The sequence below is a fragment of the Oryzias latipes genome, chromosome 14 (genome assembly GCF_002234675.1).
Source record: "Oryzias latipes chromosome 14, ASM223467v1".
NCBI classification, from domain to species: domain Eukaryota; kingdom Metazoa; phylum Chordata; class Actinopteri; order Beloniformes; family Adrianichthyidae; genus Oryzias; species Oryzias latipes.
In genome coordinates, this window is record NC_019872.2 from 13,735,348 (window position 1) to 13,755,617 (window position 20,270).

At 38.2% G+C, this 20,270-nt stretch overlaps 1 protein-coding gene across 3 annotated transcripts in view; it reads right to left on the reverse strand.

Moving 5' to 3' along the window:
• Positions 1-19,172, reverse strand: part of LOC101164083 (CXXC-type zinc finger protein 5) — a 29,114-nt gene extending 9,942 nt beyond the window's left edge. Inside the window, exons 1-3 of one of the 3 annotated variants that reach the window (XM_020708873.2) lie at positions 19,027-19,170; positions 18,783-18,961; positions 7,873-8,871 (exon numbers count right to left, since the gene is read on the reverse strand). In XM_020708873.2, the coding sequence (XP_020564532.1) occupies positions 7,873-8,667 (795 nt within the window). In that variant the 5' untranslated portion in view covers positions 8,668-8,871; positions 18,783-18,961; positions 19,027-19,170. Of the gene's footprint in view, positions 1-7,872; positions 8,872-18,782 lie in introns of all 3 variants that reach the window. The other 2 variants (XM_011483501.3, XM_020708874.2) reach the window with 2 other exon arrangements.
• Between the last annotated feature and the right edge of the window lie 1,098 nt (positions 19,173-20,270).

The window sequence follows — 20,270 nt, forward strand, 5'->3', positions numbered from 1 at the left end:
GCATCCTGAGACCCCGTTAGGGATCAGGCAGGTTTATACCTTGATGTGGGTGAATACTTGATTCTGATGGAAGTAATAATGGACACCTAAAAAAGAGGTTTTGGTTACATAGCCAGAATGTTCTATATCATTGCGTTGACCTAAACGCCTGTCTGTGATAATAGATAATGGAACACAGGTGGACATGTGCACAGATGATTACAACAGCAAGACAGAAATTATCTCTGACATGTGGAAAACATGTCAGTATTTCTTTTAGATGTTATGATCAGCTGCAATGTTGCATTTAAATTCAAAAAGTTCATTGCCTGTCTATCTATCTTGCTTACCTAATTACTTGAAACAGAGTAAAACATGTTGATACATTATTAATTAATAAATTGATTGTTTAATGATCAGAGTTAATGGTTAAATGGGATCTAGGAAACTACTTGTGGACTTTGTTTTTTGAAACAAACTTTTACTTCATTATCTGGGTAAAAACAAGCTGTAAGAGGTGAACTTTCCCCTCTGAAATGATGCTTTGTATCACTTAAAATGACGATTAGCTTATACAGTGTTCCCTCACTTATTCATGGTTCAATATTTACGGTTTCCCGTATTTGGAGATTCTTTTTTCAGTCACTTGAATCCTCTGGTTCATCACAAAAGCTCAGATAACTCATGAAACTTGTATGAGACTTTTGCGTCCGAAGGAGGTGCTGCGGGAATTTCTGAGGAGGAGAGCGGAGAGGAAGAGCACGCCGACCTGCCGGCTTCCTTCCCGGCTTCCAAAGAATATTTCACAGCGAGCAAGAGCTGGTTCTATCGGTTCCTGAATCGATACCAATCAAAGTATGTGCCCCTGCATGGAGAAATAGCATTATCTGACTCAGAGGCAGCCGGAAAGTTCCCGATACGCTGAAGAACATAATTGCGGAGAATAATCATCTGGATGACGGATAAAACCAGCCTCTTCTAGAAGAAGAGTCCCTCTCACACTTAACTGATGAAGGAGGAAGTACAGCTCCTGGTTTTAAGGCACAGAGAGACAGAGTGACACTCCTAATGTGCGTTACTACGTACGCTACCGTACGATCAATTTGTCCGAATGAAGAAAAACTCTTTTTATTTTGAGCAATATTCCAGTGTTCTTTAATAATTGTTTTACAAAGCATAAGAAATGTTTCAGAAGGGTTTTTGAAGAGTAAGGATTGGTGATGGACATTCTTCGGCTGCAGGGGTGGTTCTCTGCATTTGCAGATTCTGCGTATTAATGGGTGTCTCTGGTCCTTAAACCTCTGCAAAATACAGGGGGAAACTGTAAACCACTTTCCTCCACTGCAGCAGAGCGGGGTCGATGCCATGACAATGAGTATCAAATAGTCAGTCTCTTGTGAAAAATGATTTAAGCCTAAAAATTACTCGATTAAAGTACTAATAAATGATTTAATATTTATTTATTTTGTATATGGCCATAGTATGAGCGTGATCATGCCCAATAATAGACGCCTCGTCTATTATCAGAAAATTTTGGACTTTGCAGAAGCAATTTCCCCGCACTTGGCGTCAGATGGTTTACGTCTCTGCGTCGTCCATTAATTCTGATAATGGACACCTCACTTCTTTACTTCTGAAATGAATTGATTGAATTTCAGTGTAAACACTGCAAAGAGAAAGAACAAACGTGACCTGATCAACTTCAGAAAACTTAGCTTCATGTGGAGAAACTGTCAAACTTCTAAATAGAGGAGAGCCAGGTAACAAAGTGATGCCAGTCTAAAATCAAAGATTTTAGCAGACTCTTAGTCCAACAGAAAAATGCTTCCAAGCAGGTTTCTTCACAAACATGTGACAAGATCAAACGTCTCCCAAGTTTTGTGTTTGTAAAGTTTAACACAAAACTTTCAGCAATACTATATTTCTTTATTGTAAATAGAATATATTTGGTAACGCTTTATAATAAGAGTCCTTAATAAACTATTAATAAGACAGTAACAAGCACTAGTAATGTTTTAGTAAATTGCTTATAAGTACATTAATTAGCATTTGTAAATGTCTTACAACTGACTTACAAGTTTAAATAAGCTGTTTATAAATACATTAAAATATTCCTTAATAAACTACTTATAAGACATTAACAAGCATGAGTAATGTGGTATTAAGCTGCTTATAAAGACATTTATTAGCATATTTTAATCCTATTCACAAGCTATTTATAAATTGTTTGTATGGGATTAATAGATATATTAACAGTGTTCTTATTAACAGTTTATTGAGTGTTTTGCAGCCCTCCAATCGAAAGTGACCAAATAAGGGGTGATCTTTCCAAGCCATTTATAAATTGCTTACAGAATTTACCTAGCTGAAATGTTTATTTAAAATAGATTTAAATTAAACATTGATACACACACAACATTGATAGTTTTTGCTGCAATTCCCCTGAAACAGTCATCCATCTTTTCTGGTATTGTCTTAAAATTATGTTTTGGCAGAAGATGTGTGATTTCATTAGGGATAAAATTGATTCTTGTTTTGGTTTTATTCTGGAAAGATGTCTTGTATCAAAGATGTCCAATATCAAAAAAATAAACAAAAGGACTGTGGTTTACTTCTAAATCTCTTGCTCATTTTGGCCAAATTTCACATTCAAATTTCACATTCATAGATGTAAATTCACTGGTCGAAAACCCTGTTTCATTGTATTCTTTTCTGAGTTAAATCAGTATACTGAGAAGCAAGAAGCAATCAAAACCTTGTCTATATGTGAGAGATTCTATACATTTTCTCGTAGAGTTTAACCCACCCCAGCTTATTTCTATTTCTTTTCTTGTTTTTTATACATATGTGTATTTGATATTTGCAATATGTTCTTATTGCATTACTGAAAGCGAATCCTAGTAAAATGGCATAATGTGCAACAATTTTTTTTTTCTTTTTATTATAAATTGCTTGTATGGGATTAATAAATATATTAACAGTTCCCATGTCAAGCTGGACTTACATTTTCAGTCCAGCTGATGACTCAACCTCCAGACTACACCACCTGGATGAACGAGAACCTTCATTGACAGTTTGAGTCTTTTGCAGCCTCCTAAACTGTGGGCTATGTTTTGCCACAAAGAATCACAAAGTACCGAATATGAACGATGACCTGTATAACACTAACCAAAGCCACAAACACATAACAACTCTTCAACACATCACAACAACAATGTGAATGAAGAGACACACGTACTGTCCTTTGCAGCTAAAACATAACTTCTTCTTTCTTGACCCAGGCCATTAAGAAACTGGAAAGCTGATGTTTGATTTGTGTGCACTGTTTTGCTTGTAAGGTTATAGCTTTCTGGGATGTCAAAGATATTTAATAACCAAATTTCAAGATATTTTAGCACTTGACAGGTGTGGACATGGTGCTTCTTGTGTTTGGTCTTGTTGCATTTGCACTCTTGATATTCCCCCTCTTTAAGAACAGACAGACTAACCTTTGAGCTCGGGATTCACAGCTGAGCGCACCTTAATTTGTCTCTGGCAACACATTTCAGTTTCACACTCATGGTGGCTGCGGTCATCGCTGAGGTTTTCAACTGCAAATGGAGTTTGAGAGCCCAAAGAGGAAGAACAAGACACACCTTTCCAAGCTGAGACGAAGGATATCCGAGATGATGTGAAATCCCACTGCAGCACAACGTTTTGCTGCTTCACGTCATCTCCTTTGATTTATCTAAGTTTGCTTTAATAGATGCAACTTTGATTGAAATTATAAACTCTTGATCATTAATGGTGCAGCTTGTTAACGACTCTAACCTGTGACTGGTTGGACCTTTCTTTGAAAATCAGCACATAACTGGATACTGGTTATGATCTGCAGCCATTTGTTAATTTTCCAAAGAGCAGTAAATTTGAACTCTGAACTCTGTTTGAGATGAATTACTGTCTTCTACGGTGGATGCTTTTCTTCCTTACGTGGATAGTTTAGCAGTCTTTTGCAGGATCCAACCTGTTTGAAATGCAACAGGAGTTTGAAAGCAGAATAAATGGGAAAATGTTGTTGCAGCATCGATTAACAGAGAAGGTGAAGCCATGTCAAACATCTGAAGTGAATGTTGGGGGAATATTGAAGTTTCCCATGTTACTCGCTCTTAGTTTGCTCTTTGTCCTGATTAGCTTTGGTTTCTCGCAGTCCATTTTTAAAACAACATATTAAAACCAAATTTATTGCCATTTTTTTCTTTTACCATTGCATTTATTTTATAATTTGCTATCTTACCTTTAAATTATTGTAACTTTTTAATTGTTGTTTTTTGTCGCTTGTAGATTTTATTGGATGTCGCTTTGTTTGACTTTGGTCATGTTAATGCGCCATATAAATAAATAAACTATATTAAGAAATTAAATCCCAGCTAAAACGGACAAAACTGATGCACAAGGCATTAAAAAATAAATCAATATCCTTCAGGAACACATTTTGACCCAAAAGAGACTGAACTATGGTGCATTTAAATTTGAAAGACTGACACTCAAAGACACAAGAGTTGTGTAAAGAGTAAGTTATAATGATTGATTGATATAAAAACATGTTTAGCTTTTTAAAACTTTCCTTAGCTTGGTTGACAAGAGGAGAAATATTCTTTAACAAATAAATGTTTTTAATTATTCCTAACTAATTCAGTGATCTACCTTATTTCTTTAAACAGCTGATCAGACAATATATACCTTCAACCTACAATTCTGTGTTCTGACCAGAGCAGCTCGAAGCTTTAATTCCTCTGTAATGAAATATCAGTGAACTCTGAAGTTAAGGAATAAAGTGATAAATATTAGTCTGATAAGACCTCGAATGAAAAATTTACAGAGAAGAAAAGGACATTTATTGACATTAAAAAATTCGGAAATAAAGAAAGAGTTAAAAAAATCTGGCCCACCTTGGACATACATTAACTTCACCTTCTCCATATCAGATCACTTAACTTGCACTTTAAAGGGTATTTGCCTTTGGATGATAACAAGAATGATTCAGACAATCAATCAACTTGCCTTAAACTGTATTTAATAGTGCAAAGACACATAAAAGTGTCTGCTTTAGTCAGGGTTGTTTATTTGGCTCACAGTTGTGGAGAATTTTGCAAAGAAGGGCCAAACGTTGAGACTGCACAGCAAACCTGTCAGCTTGCAGCCATGAGGCCAACCTGTCACTGTCAATCAACGTCATGAGGAGATCGTAGTAAAGCCATTAGCAGTTGGAAGCACAGACACAGTCTGCGTCAATTAGTCTCTCCACTGGTTCATATTCACACGGAGCTAAATGTCTGTCAATTTATTATATTGTGGCAAAATGACACCAGTGTCTATAAAAGTCTTTTCTTTGATGTGTAACGTCTGCTCAGATTGATTTCATGAAGGGTCGTTCTATCAGCGCAGCCAGGCTTAGTTAGGCTACTGAGTGTGATGGAGGCAGCCGACAGGATAGATGGAGGGACATTTAGATGAGCCTGAGTGTCACCGGAGAGAAGGACAGCGGCAGCAAAAAAGGGGGTGCGTGTGCCACACTGACACCTGGTGCTCCAGATGACAGCCAGATGGACCTCATTACATGCAGCCGCATACACAGACATGCCCACACGTGTATGCTGACAGGCAAACACATACTGCACACACGTTCACAATTACTGCCACTCTACCACAACGCGCACCTCCGTTCATTTGTGTTGCCTTTGCTAAAGCGAGGACAAGCGGAACTTGAAAGTAATCAGATTTCACTGAGAGGCAAAGTAATGAGAAATATAAGAAGTGCAGGTTTTCCTTTTAGGAAGTGAAGCGGTGTTCTGCATGAAAAATGCTGCGATGGTGGACAGTTAAAAGAGACCCTTGAAGTTTCCATGGAGTTATATCCATTCAAAAAGTATATTGTGGTTTTAAAATATTGCCAACATATATGAAATAAGTTCTTTAATTGTAAAAATGTGTAAATTAATAGAAAAATAGAATAATGTTTTTCATTAACTAAAACAAATTGTCATTGAATTATAACAAGATGTTTTTGTGGGGAAAAAAAGCCTAGATTTTGAGCTTTAAAAATGCCCACATCAAAATCCTTCTTTTTCTGTTTTTTTATATGTATTAATATTTAATATTTCAGGTCCTCATAACAGCACATAAACATGCATAAGTGTTTCTAAATGAGTTTTTAGTAAACATAAAACCTTATTACAGGCTTGGACTTTGACAGGAATAAGTACAGCGATATTCAGTCTAAATTGATCAACCAATCAGAATCTTTCTCATGTCAGGATCCAATTAGTGTGCTGCCCCTTTAAAAAATGATACAAGAATCAATCAAAAAAAATCATTCCATTTTTCCTTTCGGTAATTTTTTGTTGATTAAACATAGAGCTTCTTTTTAATGTCAGTCATCATGGCTGGGGTAAATAAGGGTCAGTCAACCCAGACGGTCATCAAGATGACTTTTAAACTTCACAGATCTTAGATGTCTCCATTTTTCTAGAGAAACATCAGCCTTATCATAGTATGTCTTTGTTTTTTCCTTTTGAACTGGATCTGTGCGTTTGGGATCATCTCACTGAGCCACATTTCCTAACATCGAGAAGAAAACCCCTTTTTAATGTATGAATATTTGTTTTAACAAATAGAGCAACAGTGTTATAAGCCATTGTGTGTGACTATGATTTATTACCAAACATAACCTTACAACTTCAAAATACAATTCTGCTGGGAAATAATTTAAACAAGATCAACTTAGAAAAAATTAAATGACAGGTGATTTTGAACTAAAAAACATAAATAAACAAATTAAACCTATATTTTTTAAGATTATTTCAGAATAAATTATAAAATAATCGAATAAATCGAACAAATTGAAAATGGGACTTTAAGAGCTCTGGAGCCTCTGCTGACATTGCTTTATAGCTTAGTCTCTCACAATCATCACAAAAACCACGGTGACTTGAAAGTGAGTCTGGCTTTACGGATCCTTTTTAGGGCTTGGTTCACTGAACGTATGATAGACTGACAGTAGAAACTTATATCATGCGTCAGTAACAAAACAAAAAAAAACTATTTTGGTCATTTGATTGGCCGGCGCGCTACTTGGTGGCTGACAGGAGGAAGGTGCTGATTGGTTAATCAGTTTAAAATAAATATTTGTGTCAAAAAGCCCAAGGTTTTAACTTTAGTTATGAATGAATGAATATTTGTTGTATTTTAAAATATGTTATATCTGTGGATCTGTGTGTATTTGTGTGACAGTGTGTGTGTGCCTATATAGTGTGTGTGAACACATACATGTTTATGTGCTGTTATGAGGACCTGAAAAAAATAGTGTGCAAAACATTTTACAGCCATACATCTTTTTTACACAAGTGCACATGTTTCATATTTATATTTTTACAGCCACAAATCATTTCAGCAAAACAAGAAATTTGTATTGCATAAGTACATTATTCTGCCCTTTTTTCTCTTTTTTATAAAAGCACAAACTTTATTTGTAGATGCGAATTGCAAAACGTATTTATATATGCAGACATTATTTTAGAGCCACAAAATACTTTTGAGAGTAACATAACTCCCTACCTGCCCCTGCACTTCATTACACCTGTCATTCCAATGCATGTAGAGACATCCACCCATCATTTCTTGCACAGGGAAGGAGCATTCTAGCCGTTTGTTGGTGATCTTTCATCTGCAAGTGTGAGTTTATCTTATGTCTGCCCTATAATAATTTATTGGAAACTGTACTCAAAGACAGGTTTTATTGCTGATTGGAGTTTTATAATCACTCTTCTGAAGAAAATATACCTCTGAAAGTAAATGATTTTGACCCTAGAGAACTGCTAACAAAGAAATACAGTATAGTAACTGCAACCCTCTTACCTCCAGAGCAGTGGAAGGCTTCTTCTTCAGCTCCTCGCATTTACGAAACTTGCAGATCTGGTGGCCCGTTTTTCTATTCCGGCAGCTGCTGCACTGCTCGCAGTTAATCCGCCTTCGGCAAGGTGGGCACATGCCGCAGCGTTTTCTTTTCTTTTTACCGGAGTTGATAGCAGAGGCCAGCTCGCTCTGTGCTGGGTATTCGGCCAGGCCGGCCATGTGCAGCGCACTGTCCGCCAGAAACACTCCAGCCGGCGTCATGATGAAAAGCCCCGGGTTGAAGGGGAAGCCACCCCCTACTCCATATGGGAAGTCAACAGGACCACCTACGGCATCCGTGACAGACGTACCCTCCAAGTCGCTAGCCCCCGAGCCTGCGTCTCCACCGCCAACTCCCACTCCCATGCCCCCAGGCAGGAGCATGTGCTCCATACCGGCTCGCTTTAGCAATGCTGCTGCCTGGGCAAAATGCAGCAGGCCATTTTGTCCCTCAAGAACCTGTTCTAAGGTTCGGTCCAACTTTGCCGCTGTCAGTGCAGAAACCGTGGGTTGGGGTGGTGGGGGTGGCTGAGATTTGGCTGTGTGGCTCTTAGCCGCACTACTGTCTGTGTGTCCATTGGTGGTGGCAGAAGGTACGGCCGTGTACTGGGACAGGGTACGGGACTTCTTAAGGCTCTTGCTGAGGGGCTCGCTGATGATGCCGCTGCGATTCCTGCGCTCGGTAATAGGAGACTCCTGCTTGCAGCTACTCTGCTCCAGGTCCTCTGTCCGGCCCCCCTCCGACAGCCCGCTAGACATGGTCCAGAGCGTACGTGCCTGGGTTTGGGGTAAAGGTGGAAAGGGGGCAGGTACAAACCACGAACGTCCGTTTTGTGCCCCCCTGTGAGAGTGGTGCCTCACTGAAATGGATGAATCAGCCAGCCGATGACAGGCAGGCCCCAAAGCCTTCTGCCCCTCTACAGTGCAGCCCTCATCCACGTTCTTCCATCAGCCTTCAGGAAGCTTAAGACAGGGAGAGACAAGCGTACATGGAAGACTTTTAAAAATCCCTTTGTGGAAACAGAAAACAAAGGTTCTTGTCCACATCTTAATGGATTATACACTGCCCACTCAGTTTGGTGTTGTTGAGTAATGGAGTTAATCACTGCGTTGTGCGATGGAAAAATGAAATCATCACCAATTTGAGAATGAACAACACTACAGATTTCATAGGCAAAGGGGTGAGAAGCAAAGTGCTGCTTAAAGAAAATGCAGCAGCACGTTGAACACATCTATAGTGCCTTTGTCAAATAACACTTGTGAAGAAATTATTTTCTAAATGACTTTGTTACAGCAGATCTCATGGAGGCCAAAGGCTGTTCTTATCCTGCATCAATTCACTAATCAAACTTTAAACACTGGGTCCATCACGCACTACCTGCTCCCCTGCAGCTTCTCTGATTGGTTAGCAAAGAAATTACCAGGTAAGCCATGCTATAAATCCAGTAAATCAATGTTATTTTAGAATAATAACATTTAATGAATAACGTGCTAAGAACAAAAGATCATTCTGTAACTGAAGAGAACTCGCATGTTTTGGTTCATTCTGATTGTATGAATCAAGGGTTTGTTCAGACACTTTTGTGGATTTTCCATGACTTTTAATCCTTTGTGACCATTGACTGTATATGAGAACTGGACCGAGTGGGTGTAATGTCACCCATAGATAACGACTTACTTCCGGTTCCAATACAATGAAGTCAAATCAGTCGCCATTTTTTTCGTGTTATGGACTTTGCCATGATGGAGTCAGACGAAGTCAGTAAACAGTGATTGGTCCGAGTAAACATTTTTATGGCAGCCACTCTCACCGAGTGAGCTAGTTGGAAGACCACACCCTTTCCACTTGAAAGTGTCAATCAGACACTTTGAATGTTCAACATGAGCCTTCTGATTGGTCAGTTTATAACTTGAATACATTTTCAAATTAAATAATAGGTTTCTTGGAACCAGTGGCTACTTCCTGGGTGGGAGGAGTCATAGTTCTCATCTACAGTCAATGGTTGCATCGATTACATCGATTCTGTTCATATTTTTTGAACAACACATCTACATTTTTTTGTCAATTACTTACATGCAAATTCCTTCAGTCACGAGTTAATATTTTGATCCATAGAAATCTCTTATCAATGGGGTTTCATCTTCATCCTTTTTGTGAACAACCTAATATTGAATTAGTTCAAATGAATTGCAGTGACCTGGTTCAGTTCAGTAATTCCTTAAAATGTTGTCTTCATTGACTATCAATTTGATTATTATTAATCTAATTGTGCCAACCTGTGAATCAGAATAGGAGAAATAAAATCAATCTAAACCTTGTTACACTTTCCCAATGTAATGTATTGAAGGTCTATTCAATTGGAAACCTGAGTTTTTAATTTTGCTGATTGGTTTTTATGTCCAGTTTTGTCAGTCAAATGTCTTTCTTCAGTCTATTCATTTTAGCCTTCGTTGAAGTAGATTCTGTTATTATGCTCTCTTGACTCAGCTAAACCCATGCCCGATGACTCAAAATGGGTTTCTTGAAACGATGAGCAACCTGTGGGGAAGTACGATAAAAGCAAGGGACTCCCAAGTGGATGGAGAGGAATGCATCCAACAGAAGTTTCCTGCTTTCAAAAGAACGATGATACAGCTAGTCCTGTGACCTGTCCGTGCTCACAAACAAGCACGCCACCTCCCACGGAAAACTAGAGGAAATGGCCAGGCAAGTCCTTATAAGGGAAACAAAGGCAGAGGGAGGGAGAGAGGATGGAAGGGGGGTGGGGGGTGTCTGTGCAGTGTGTGGAAATTGGAAGGCCAGAATTAGTGGGAGGTAAAGCTTCAAAGGCAGGAGCACAGCCCCCACATTCTCAGCAGCTCAGGGGGATGTGGCGCCAGCGAACCAGAGCCAGCACCTCAGAGCCTCAGCACTTTCCGTTTCTCACCCTGCTGCAGTGACCAGAGTCCAGCTTCCAAACAAACCTCCAACATCATCTGCTCAAAAGTGTGGATGAAAAGCAAGAGAAACCCTAAGAAATATGACAAAACTTTGTGGAATTATGCAAACTTTTTTTACTGTTGCATTTAGAAAACTATATTTCTACTTGCCTTTAATAAACAACTCTTGACAAATCACATCCTAAATATATCTGTGTCATTAAACCTATATCGTTAAGGAACTTCTTATTTTATAGCATGAATAAAACCAGATGAGCTGTAACACAACACTTGAGAGCACATTTACAGGCCTCCAATCACTCTTAATCCCTGAAAAATTCCTCCAAAATATAAAGGTCAATGAGATGTTACTAAATTTTGATACCTTTGATGTTTTTATGGCAGTCCTACCACAGTTGCAGCACGATGGCGGTGACGAAATGTGATATTCAGAAAAATATCTATGGCCTGACTAATGGCTGAGGCTGTAAAGAATGAATGAATCAAACTGTGCTGCTGCATAATTACTTGTTTGACATTGATGACACGAAGCTAGATTCTCTTTTACTCATTAACGCAGGGATTTAAGGCATGTTTAGTTTTGCTTAACGGAGTCTGTAAAAATCCATAATGACGATGAATTTGGAAACTCGGATAAAGGACTTTGATGATGTGTGGGTAAAATTGAAGGATTTAAGCCTAATTGTGGCATTTCTTTGTTGATTAAATTTCATTGGTGAGTTTTTTTTGATGGTTAGCTTAATTTACAGCTTGTATAAATAATAACAGTTGACAGAAATTAGCTCTGAAAGAAGATTTAAGAAAACCCGATCAAGGATGCCCTTTATCAGTTTAAACTACCTAATCTATCGCTTCTTTTTTGTTGTTGGTATTTTACCACTTGCAGTGTCTGATAAACCTTCAGAACTTTTTCTAACTTTTGGGATACAAACACAGACTGTGGTGCAAATGCACCCACAAAAGTGTCTTTGGTAATTCTGAGAATATCGGCAGTCAGTTGACAATCATGGCGTTGACCGAAAAGGAAAACCCTTTGACTTCCAGATCAAGTTTACTTTAAAAATGTAAGGATCTGCAGCCAAGTGCAATTACTCAGTAACTCCCCAAGCAAGGCAGAACCCATATCCTTTAATAAAAAATGGTACTTGACAATATAAAAGATAGTTAACCCTAGCCCACCGTTTGCAGCAGATCTTTGTATACTGAATTATTTAAGGTTATATTTGACCCTAAAATTTGAAATGAAAGCATGGTGACAGGTCACATTCAATTCTCAGCTCCACAATGGTTTTACGGGAGGGGGGATCCAGCTGTCAAACTTGTTGGTCCCGCCTTCTTACCCTGTTTTGCTGTGCATGCTGATGTCATTCCACAGAATGAAAAAAAAATGTTAACAAACTGTTGATGACCAACCTCTTTTTGGATTGCCTTTAAAATTAGTGTTGGAGCTGTTAAAATGTTTTCCTTTCCTATTAATATTTTCTATCACTGTGATAGAAAATACAACATAAACAGCAGTGATTTAAATATATGTACACTGTTCTTTGGCTCAGGGATAAACATATGTTATAAGGGGTTGGGGAGCATACGTCCTAGCTACCATTTTCCAAATCTACATGGTCACTTATGGGGGTCACAATGATACTGGGGCTTATCCTAAGCACAGTTGGACAAAGGCAGGGTACACCATGGATGATTTACCAGTTAATTGCAGAACAGTAAAATATATCTTGATATGTTAGTGCAAAAATAATTATATACCAAAAAAAAAAGTTTATTTAAGAAAAATCAACCAATTTAAACCATAACCACAAACAGTGACTGAAGCTACAAACCAACACAACCTGAGCTTCTTGATTCAAAGATGACACGTCCGGAAAGAGGTTATGTTCTGAATGTACACTGATTGCTTATGAAAAGAAGGAAAACAAACTCGATTTTAGTCCAGTAGATGACCTGCTGTCCATAATAATGAAATCCATGTGAGGATTCTGCACTTGGACTTTTGTGATGTTCTTCTGTTTTTGTCATGTTCTTGTTTCTTTGTCAGCCACACCAGGTTTACGTTGTAAATCGTTCACAACTGTCTTGATTAATGTTAATTGCCCTAAGTTTATTTAACCCTGTACAACCACTTGTCTCAAGCACACATTTTGAGACTCTTATTTAATTAGCGTGATCCAAGCTTTCCTTAAAATCCCAATGTACATAACATGGTCTGTTTTCTCCCCTGTATTCATCATAATTCCACTAGAGGTAGTAGAGGGTATTTCCCTGCTTTTTTCAAAATGACTGCTCCCATGAAATCTCACTTCTTCCTGGAAAGGTTTTTCTAATTTTCAGAACTTTATGGTGAGACTAACTCATCTATTTTTACTAATTTATTTTAAAAGACTAGTTGCTGTGTTTAAAGATTGTAAAATATGTTGATAATTATTATTTATAATACAGTTACACCATGCTAAAAATGTGTGGATCAAATTTGAGACAAATCCTGAAGACTTATGTCAATATTTTTGCGTCCCAAACTTACGTTGTTGTGGGCCAAGATGTACTGGATCACCCAACCAATCATAATTGATAGTAGCTAGCCTATATCATTAAAAATGTGATATTGCAAGAAAAAAAAAATAATAATAATAATAATAAATAAATAAATAAATAAGTGGATTTTTTAAAGGGTTTAAAAAACACCTGAACTCCAAAACAATTTAATATAGTTGGCTTTACAGGGTTAAATGTCTGGTTTTCAGTTCTTCATTGTCAAGTCATATGCTTTGTCACCTTTTTGTTGCGTCCGTGGTTATCCCATCGTCTACTTTATTAATTTAACATTTAGGTTTCTGACACCAAGCCTGGTCTACTGCACACTGGATCCTACAACACCAGTTCCTAAAGTGTAGTGCATTTAAAATTGTAAACTTTAGGAACAGGAAGTGCTTTAAACTCTCAGCAGTAATGTGTTGGATGACAAAAATATAGTAATACAACGAGAATGACAATTTTTTTAGAAGCTAAACTTTGATGGATTTTCTCAGAGTATAGAATTCAAAGCAGAGGCAACAACGGTTTTTTAGCCTCATCCTTCACTGCTGATTTGTTGATGTGCCACATATCCCTCACCCCTGTCAGTCACACTCTTTCTATCATCATAAATCTTAAGCATGGCAGAATTTTCAGCTAATTACTTTTCTTCACTTCCACCATCATGGCCTCTTATGTCCCTTCAACACAACAATGACAGAAAGGGCTTATGAGCACATTGTCTAATGAACAATTACATCTCTACTTGAGCAGAAAATAGTCCTGTGAATTACCCTGACCTCTAATTTCATCACTTTTTTCTCCTAGTAGCCTAGTCCTTCTTTGACCCCAAATCTTAGCTTATACAGACCGGTTTAACACAGGTATAGATCAAGAAATAGACAGTATCTAAGATAGTTTATTGTTTCCTTTTAATTTTTTATCTTTAGTGTTTATGGGTAATGTAGTGTTCACATGTGCTATTGATGTATGATCCAATAATTTGGGCTGAAATGGTTTAACAGCAATTCTTTCCAACAATTTGTTGGCCATTGTGCGTTGGTGATGTGTGAACAACCACATTTTAGATCCAAAACTCAGGTGTAGTGTGTACTCCTAGCTGCTTTGACAGGTCCAGACTGGTCACATCTGCTATGCCTGATTTATCAAACTCTTATAATATGATCCTTTACAGGAACAGCTTTATAAACAATCCATATAACGGCAGTGTGCTGCTGTAGGGGAAGTGTTCTATTCAGAAAGTATGTTTAAATAATTAGAAACGCTACATGCTGTTTCAGTTTTAGCTTTCAAAATGCTGTCAAGACATTTTACACTTGATTTTCACTATTGAATCCTTTTAGAAAAAAAACCCATTTGGATGACATTTGACATGTATGTTGGTATGTTGCACTCATTGGTGGATGCATGCATCCAATTGTTAGGGCAAGGAACCAAATTATCCACAATCTGATTGGCAGCTGCCAGTTTTTTCTTAAAGCCCACTCCGATCATCTTTTCATCTATTGTAAAGGCATTCCCAGTGGTCTTTTAATTATGAATATGCTGCTTTTAGACAAAATTTAAAAATAACTGTGTGGTTTTCTAGGACATAGTTTCTGCAGAGCGGCAGTAGTTTACCAGAAATTTGCCTCTGAGTTGTGACTGTGACTTTTGGTGCAAAGAAACCCCACTCCCTCTTCCTGTCACCCATAACTGAGCTATCTGTTTGCACGCTCCCACTAGCTTATAGCCCTTTACATCCCCAACCTAACATTAGGGGTGCAACAAAACTGGCGAGCAATACTGGAGCTATCTAGCCATATAGTTTTAAACCAGATGCCAGTTCTGACAAAAAAAAGACAATGTACATGGATCTAGTCGTCTGCAAGTAGATGCATCAGAACATGCTTAAAACATCAAAAACACTATTTTCATCGGAGTGGGTCTGTAGAGTAAGCCTGCGGTCTCTATCAGATGTGTGACTCCATTTAGATAAACTGTGTCAATCTAATGATGTCTAACAGAACAAAGTTTTTAGTAGTGTGGATGGAGATAAAAACATTAACATTAAGTGTGGATTTATGCAGTTGTGAAACAGACAAAGCAGCGGAAAATGCAACTGACAAAAGTGAAGTCTGTCTCCCTCTAAAACTGTTGTTCTCCTTACATAATCAGGTCAAGATACTTTAAAACTTATCATAAAAAAAGTTTTTAAATAAAAAATGTTATAAAACCTGTTTTTTCCTAAATAAATATGTGGGTCACTCCAAATGGTTTTAAAAATAATTTTCCTTGAAATGTGGTTCCCAAACTCAATATATCAAGGATTTGTGGTGGGATGGAAGAATATGGTCTTTAGCATTTAAACATTTAATTTAATTAAAAAATTAAATTTCTCCTAAAAAATATTGTTTGTGGCTTAAATTTTAAAATGTATTTATATAATCATATGCTGAATGACACGTTAACTTTGCATTTATCTATATTTTTTCATTTGCCAGCTACATCCATTTATGAACTGATTTTTTCTTACATTATTTTTAAACTATGGATACAAGAAAAATCTATGAATCTTTTAAACTTTAAATAGGAATGTGAAAAAAGTGAAACAATCAGATGAATTAGTTTCCCGTGTTTCTCCTGTTGTCATATTTTGCTGCGTGGATTAGTATGATTTTTACAAAACCCATCACTGGTTATGAAAATATAAAGCCACATTGACAGGATGGCTGCACTTTATTTTTCTTCAAGAAGTGTGTAGCACCACTTTTATTGCAGATTGAGGTAACAAAGAAAGTCAAAGCTTTGGAGTTTCAGAATTTACAGCCAAAATCGTGGCTTCCACTTAGATTCTTCCAAATCCTTTCGATTAGCAACGAACCCTCCTGAACAAACCAAAAACTCAATCTCGCCTCACCTATAGTGAGCATTGTGTGCTCTGTCACCTCTGCTGCCCATTTTAACACCAGCTATTGGAAGTGTGTTTCCAAATGTGTGAGTTGTGAACTTAGCTGACTATTTACACTTGTGGGAATTCAGTATCATTTTCAACGTGATGAAAGATATTTTTCTAATGAAAATTGTGTTTTTGGTGTTTTTTAACATGTTCTTGTGGCATTTTTCTCATAATAGACGACGTGTATAAAACATTAGGATTAAAACTTTGTTTCTGAGTATTTCTTTATTCAAATAGTGGTGATTTAAGAGAAGAGGAAAAAAATGCAGTTTGAAAAAACCTGTAGTTGTTATGTACAAAAATCGACTGGCCACAAGCTCCCTGCTCCACTCCATTCTGACGCATCCACTTACAGACATAGATCCACGTGCATCTTCTTTTTCCTCGTCTGAGCTGTCAACTGGCTGAAAACTGTACAGCTAGCTCTTATATTATTTTTATTGCACTGCTAATGTTAGCTTGGGTTTGAGAGTGGCTGTAAGCTAGCAGGAGAGAGTGTGAACTAAGGGATCATGGGAAATGAGCGGAGGCTTACCTCCACGCCAACGGTCCTGCCCGCAACTCAGAAACGAATTTTCTGATGAACTACTGCCACTCTGCAGCAAATATGTCCTAGAAATTGTCCTTTTTTTTTTGTCTAAAAATTGCATAATCATAATTAAAAGATCACTGACAAGGCTTTAACAATAGATCAAAAGATGATCGAAGTGGGTCTTTAAACTACATACATGCTTTATCCGCATTCTGGTAACTTCAAAAAAGAAAAGGAAAAGTTTTAGGAATTATATCTTAAGCAAAAATGATCACTTTTATAGAGATCCCCCTAAGACACCTGAGTGAGTCAGAGCATTTCCATCAGAGTTGCATCAGTCATGTCATGTAAAAAAAAAAAGTTGGCAGAACTTTAAAACCAAACCCCTAAAGCACAAATGATGAGTTTGTTTTTCATTCAAATTCAGCACCTAAACAAGTCAGATCCACTTTCTCCCAGAAAATGATGTCATCATTGATGCCTAAACTGTAGTTACCTTCCAATGTTTAGCTTTAAATACATGACAAGCTTTTTAAATGCATATTTATGACTTAAACATGCTTTCCCTCAGATATTAGGATGCCAAAACACAGACAGTTAAATGTGAGCTTGATGGAGATGTCCTTGAGACATTGGTTTCAATGTAATCAAAAGTGATGGAGGAAAAGAGGAAGCATTGACAGCAAAGATCCAATATTCCTGTTAAGGGGTTTAATTCTTAAGTCATATTTAGAGACATAGAAGCTGTAGACCTTAGAAAAACCCCGGTAGGACAAAGAAGTAGAGGTATGCTCTCTGTCAATGGGCTAAACTTCTAAATTGTGTTTAAAATCCCATCAAATGATCTTTAAATCAATGTTTTCTATAGCTTCTCCCTCTAAAGTCCATGACTCCTTGTGCAAATCACAAGAGCATTGCCGAATGAGTGGCCATCACTGACGTCACTGCATGCGCAGGTGCCAGGTTGAAGCTTCCAGCGGAGGTGGAGGAGCATTGTCTGATTCGCTTTGCGTTGACTCGTTCGGTCCGGAGCAGCTCCCCAGCAGACGGACGCGCACACGCAGCTCTCCATTATGGGCACATAAAGCGCCAGTCGGACTGTAAAGCCGTGGCGGCAATAATTAGATTCAAAGCTGCGCCCCTTTGTCCAGAACCTGCAGCGCCCTTGTCTCCCTAAGGACGCCGCGCGCATGAAAACTTCGGAGGAAACAATCATGCAGCGCGCGCCGTGACTTCACATGACTCGTCCACAGACAGAGAGTTGCTGTGGAGGGTGAATCTGTGAGGAGCGCGTCAAGTCAAGAGCGCTGCCAACTTTCTAATAAAACAATACGAGAAATAGGAGAAAAATCATTTAATCTGATTTTGATTTTTACGCACGCGTTATCCAATTAGCAAACTTGTTTACAAAGAAATACAGACTGAAGATCAAAGTTTCAGTTAACTACTAGGAAAACTAACGTGATTAATTGCGAATGAAACTTTAGTTCATGGTATCAACAGCTGATTCATTAAAAAAAAACCTGCGGGCTTGTGCGCGTTTGTCTGCTCTGTGCCAAACTGGAGCTGGTGGAAGCAAAAACATGCCGTTTCTGAACACTTTTAGACTTTAAAGACGTGTCTTTCTTTTATGTGCAGTGTCCTAAAGCATCAGCGCATTGCCTGACATCCGCTTGTTTATTCCAATAGTACCACAACGGGAGGCTTTTTCCGGGACCACAGCGCAGCAGCCAGTCTGCGGTACCAACAGTCTGCAGCGACACATTGAGCTTTTCTGATGCGCCTGGCTGGGACTCAAATCTGAAGAGGAAATTCCAACTTTCAGTGCACTTTAGAAAGTGTGATTCCCCCTCCAAGCCGGCCAAATCTATTGTATTCAATGCTTATTTGCAAACGCCGGTCCGTGTTACTGGCACCTACCGACGCACATCCGAGCCAAGGGAAGGGCGCAGACAGTCCGAGCGGTCCGTCTCCCAGCCTTCCGCGCCGTGGAGGTAATGTGAATTTTTAAAAAAAGGAAAAAAAAGAAAGGTGCAGCAAAAGAGAAAAAAGCTTCTCCTCCAATTAAACAATCCAGCGGAGTGTCTGTTTGTTGACAACTGGAAAAAGAATTAGTTTTAAGAAAAAATAAATGACCATGAATAATGTGGAGGAAAACACGTACTTTCTCAGAGCCTGAACGCGTGGGTTCCCCGAGCTTTCTCAGTCCTTGCAAACCCACCTCTACATCCTCGCTTGCAGCGAGGAACATGCAAACACATTTCATAGATTTTTGGAGCTTCGGGGAAAAACCGAACTGGATCGTCAGCGAGACGCGCGCTTCGGGAGTGCGCTCAGAGGAGGAGGAGAGGAAGAGAAAGAGACGCTCTTTCAAATTAAAACAACAAGAGGGGGATTTAAAAGGACGCACTATCCACTTACGCTGTCATAACCGAAGTTGGGTAAATTAATTGTAAAGAGTGATTGATTACTTTACCTCAATAAATGGATAAAATTGTATTGAAATTACTATATACTTCACCTATTTTACTATACTACTCGATACTTTACTTTTTCCCTATGTCTTAAACAAACATTTATCTTTCATTTTACTTTATTTTTAAAGTAATGACATTGTCCAAAGCAGTGGTGGAGCTACAATATGTTGTGAGGGGGACAAGAGGTGGGCAGAAGACTTTTTGTTTTTCAAAGATCAAAAGTTCCAAAAATAGGTATTTCCTTTTGCCCTACATGAAAACAAAGCAGATTTTGGCTAAGGCCAAAATGGCAGGGGCTTAACGAAAATACTAGGGGCTCAAGATTTCACAAAAAATATTGCTTTTGTTAACTTTGCAATGCTTATCAAAGATTGTATTGATGGCTCCGTAATATTTGTCTATTAATAACGATACTAACATTGACTCAAGACTTGGGGGACAAGTAAGGGGGCAAAGCTGTTTGATGGTGGGGCAGCTGTCCCCCATCAAACAGACCTCCCTCCCATAGCTTTGTCCAAAGTATATGAACATGGTTGAGGACATGACCTGGCTTCATTGGAATTCCATCAGCAGTGTGAAAATTTACAAAAATATCATGGCTGCTGCCATGGGTATCTCTCTCCTTTAGCTTAGTGTGGCAGTGCGATTTTGCCAAGTGCTTGGACAGGCTCCTCATTGAAAGCAGTTCATCTTCAGGACATAACTTGCACTTAACTAAAATATTTTGGCTTTGTTTTCAACATATTGAAAATAATACAAATTTGTCCATATCCACATTTCTACTTTCTTCCTTCTTCTTACTTCAATCGACCTCCAACCCTGCATTAGTGTGTGTGTGTCAGTAACTCGATTATTTAAAAATTATTGTTCTATTTACTTTTCCATTTTGTTTAATTTGGATGAGAGAAAATGTCAGAGCTTAGTGTTTACA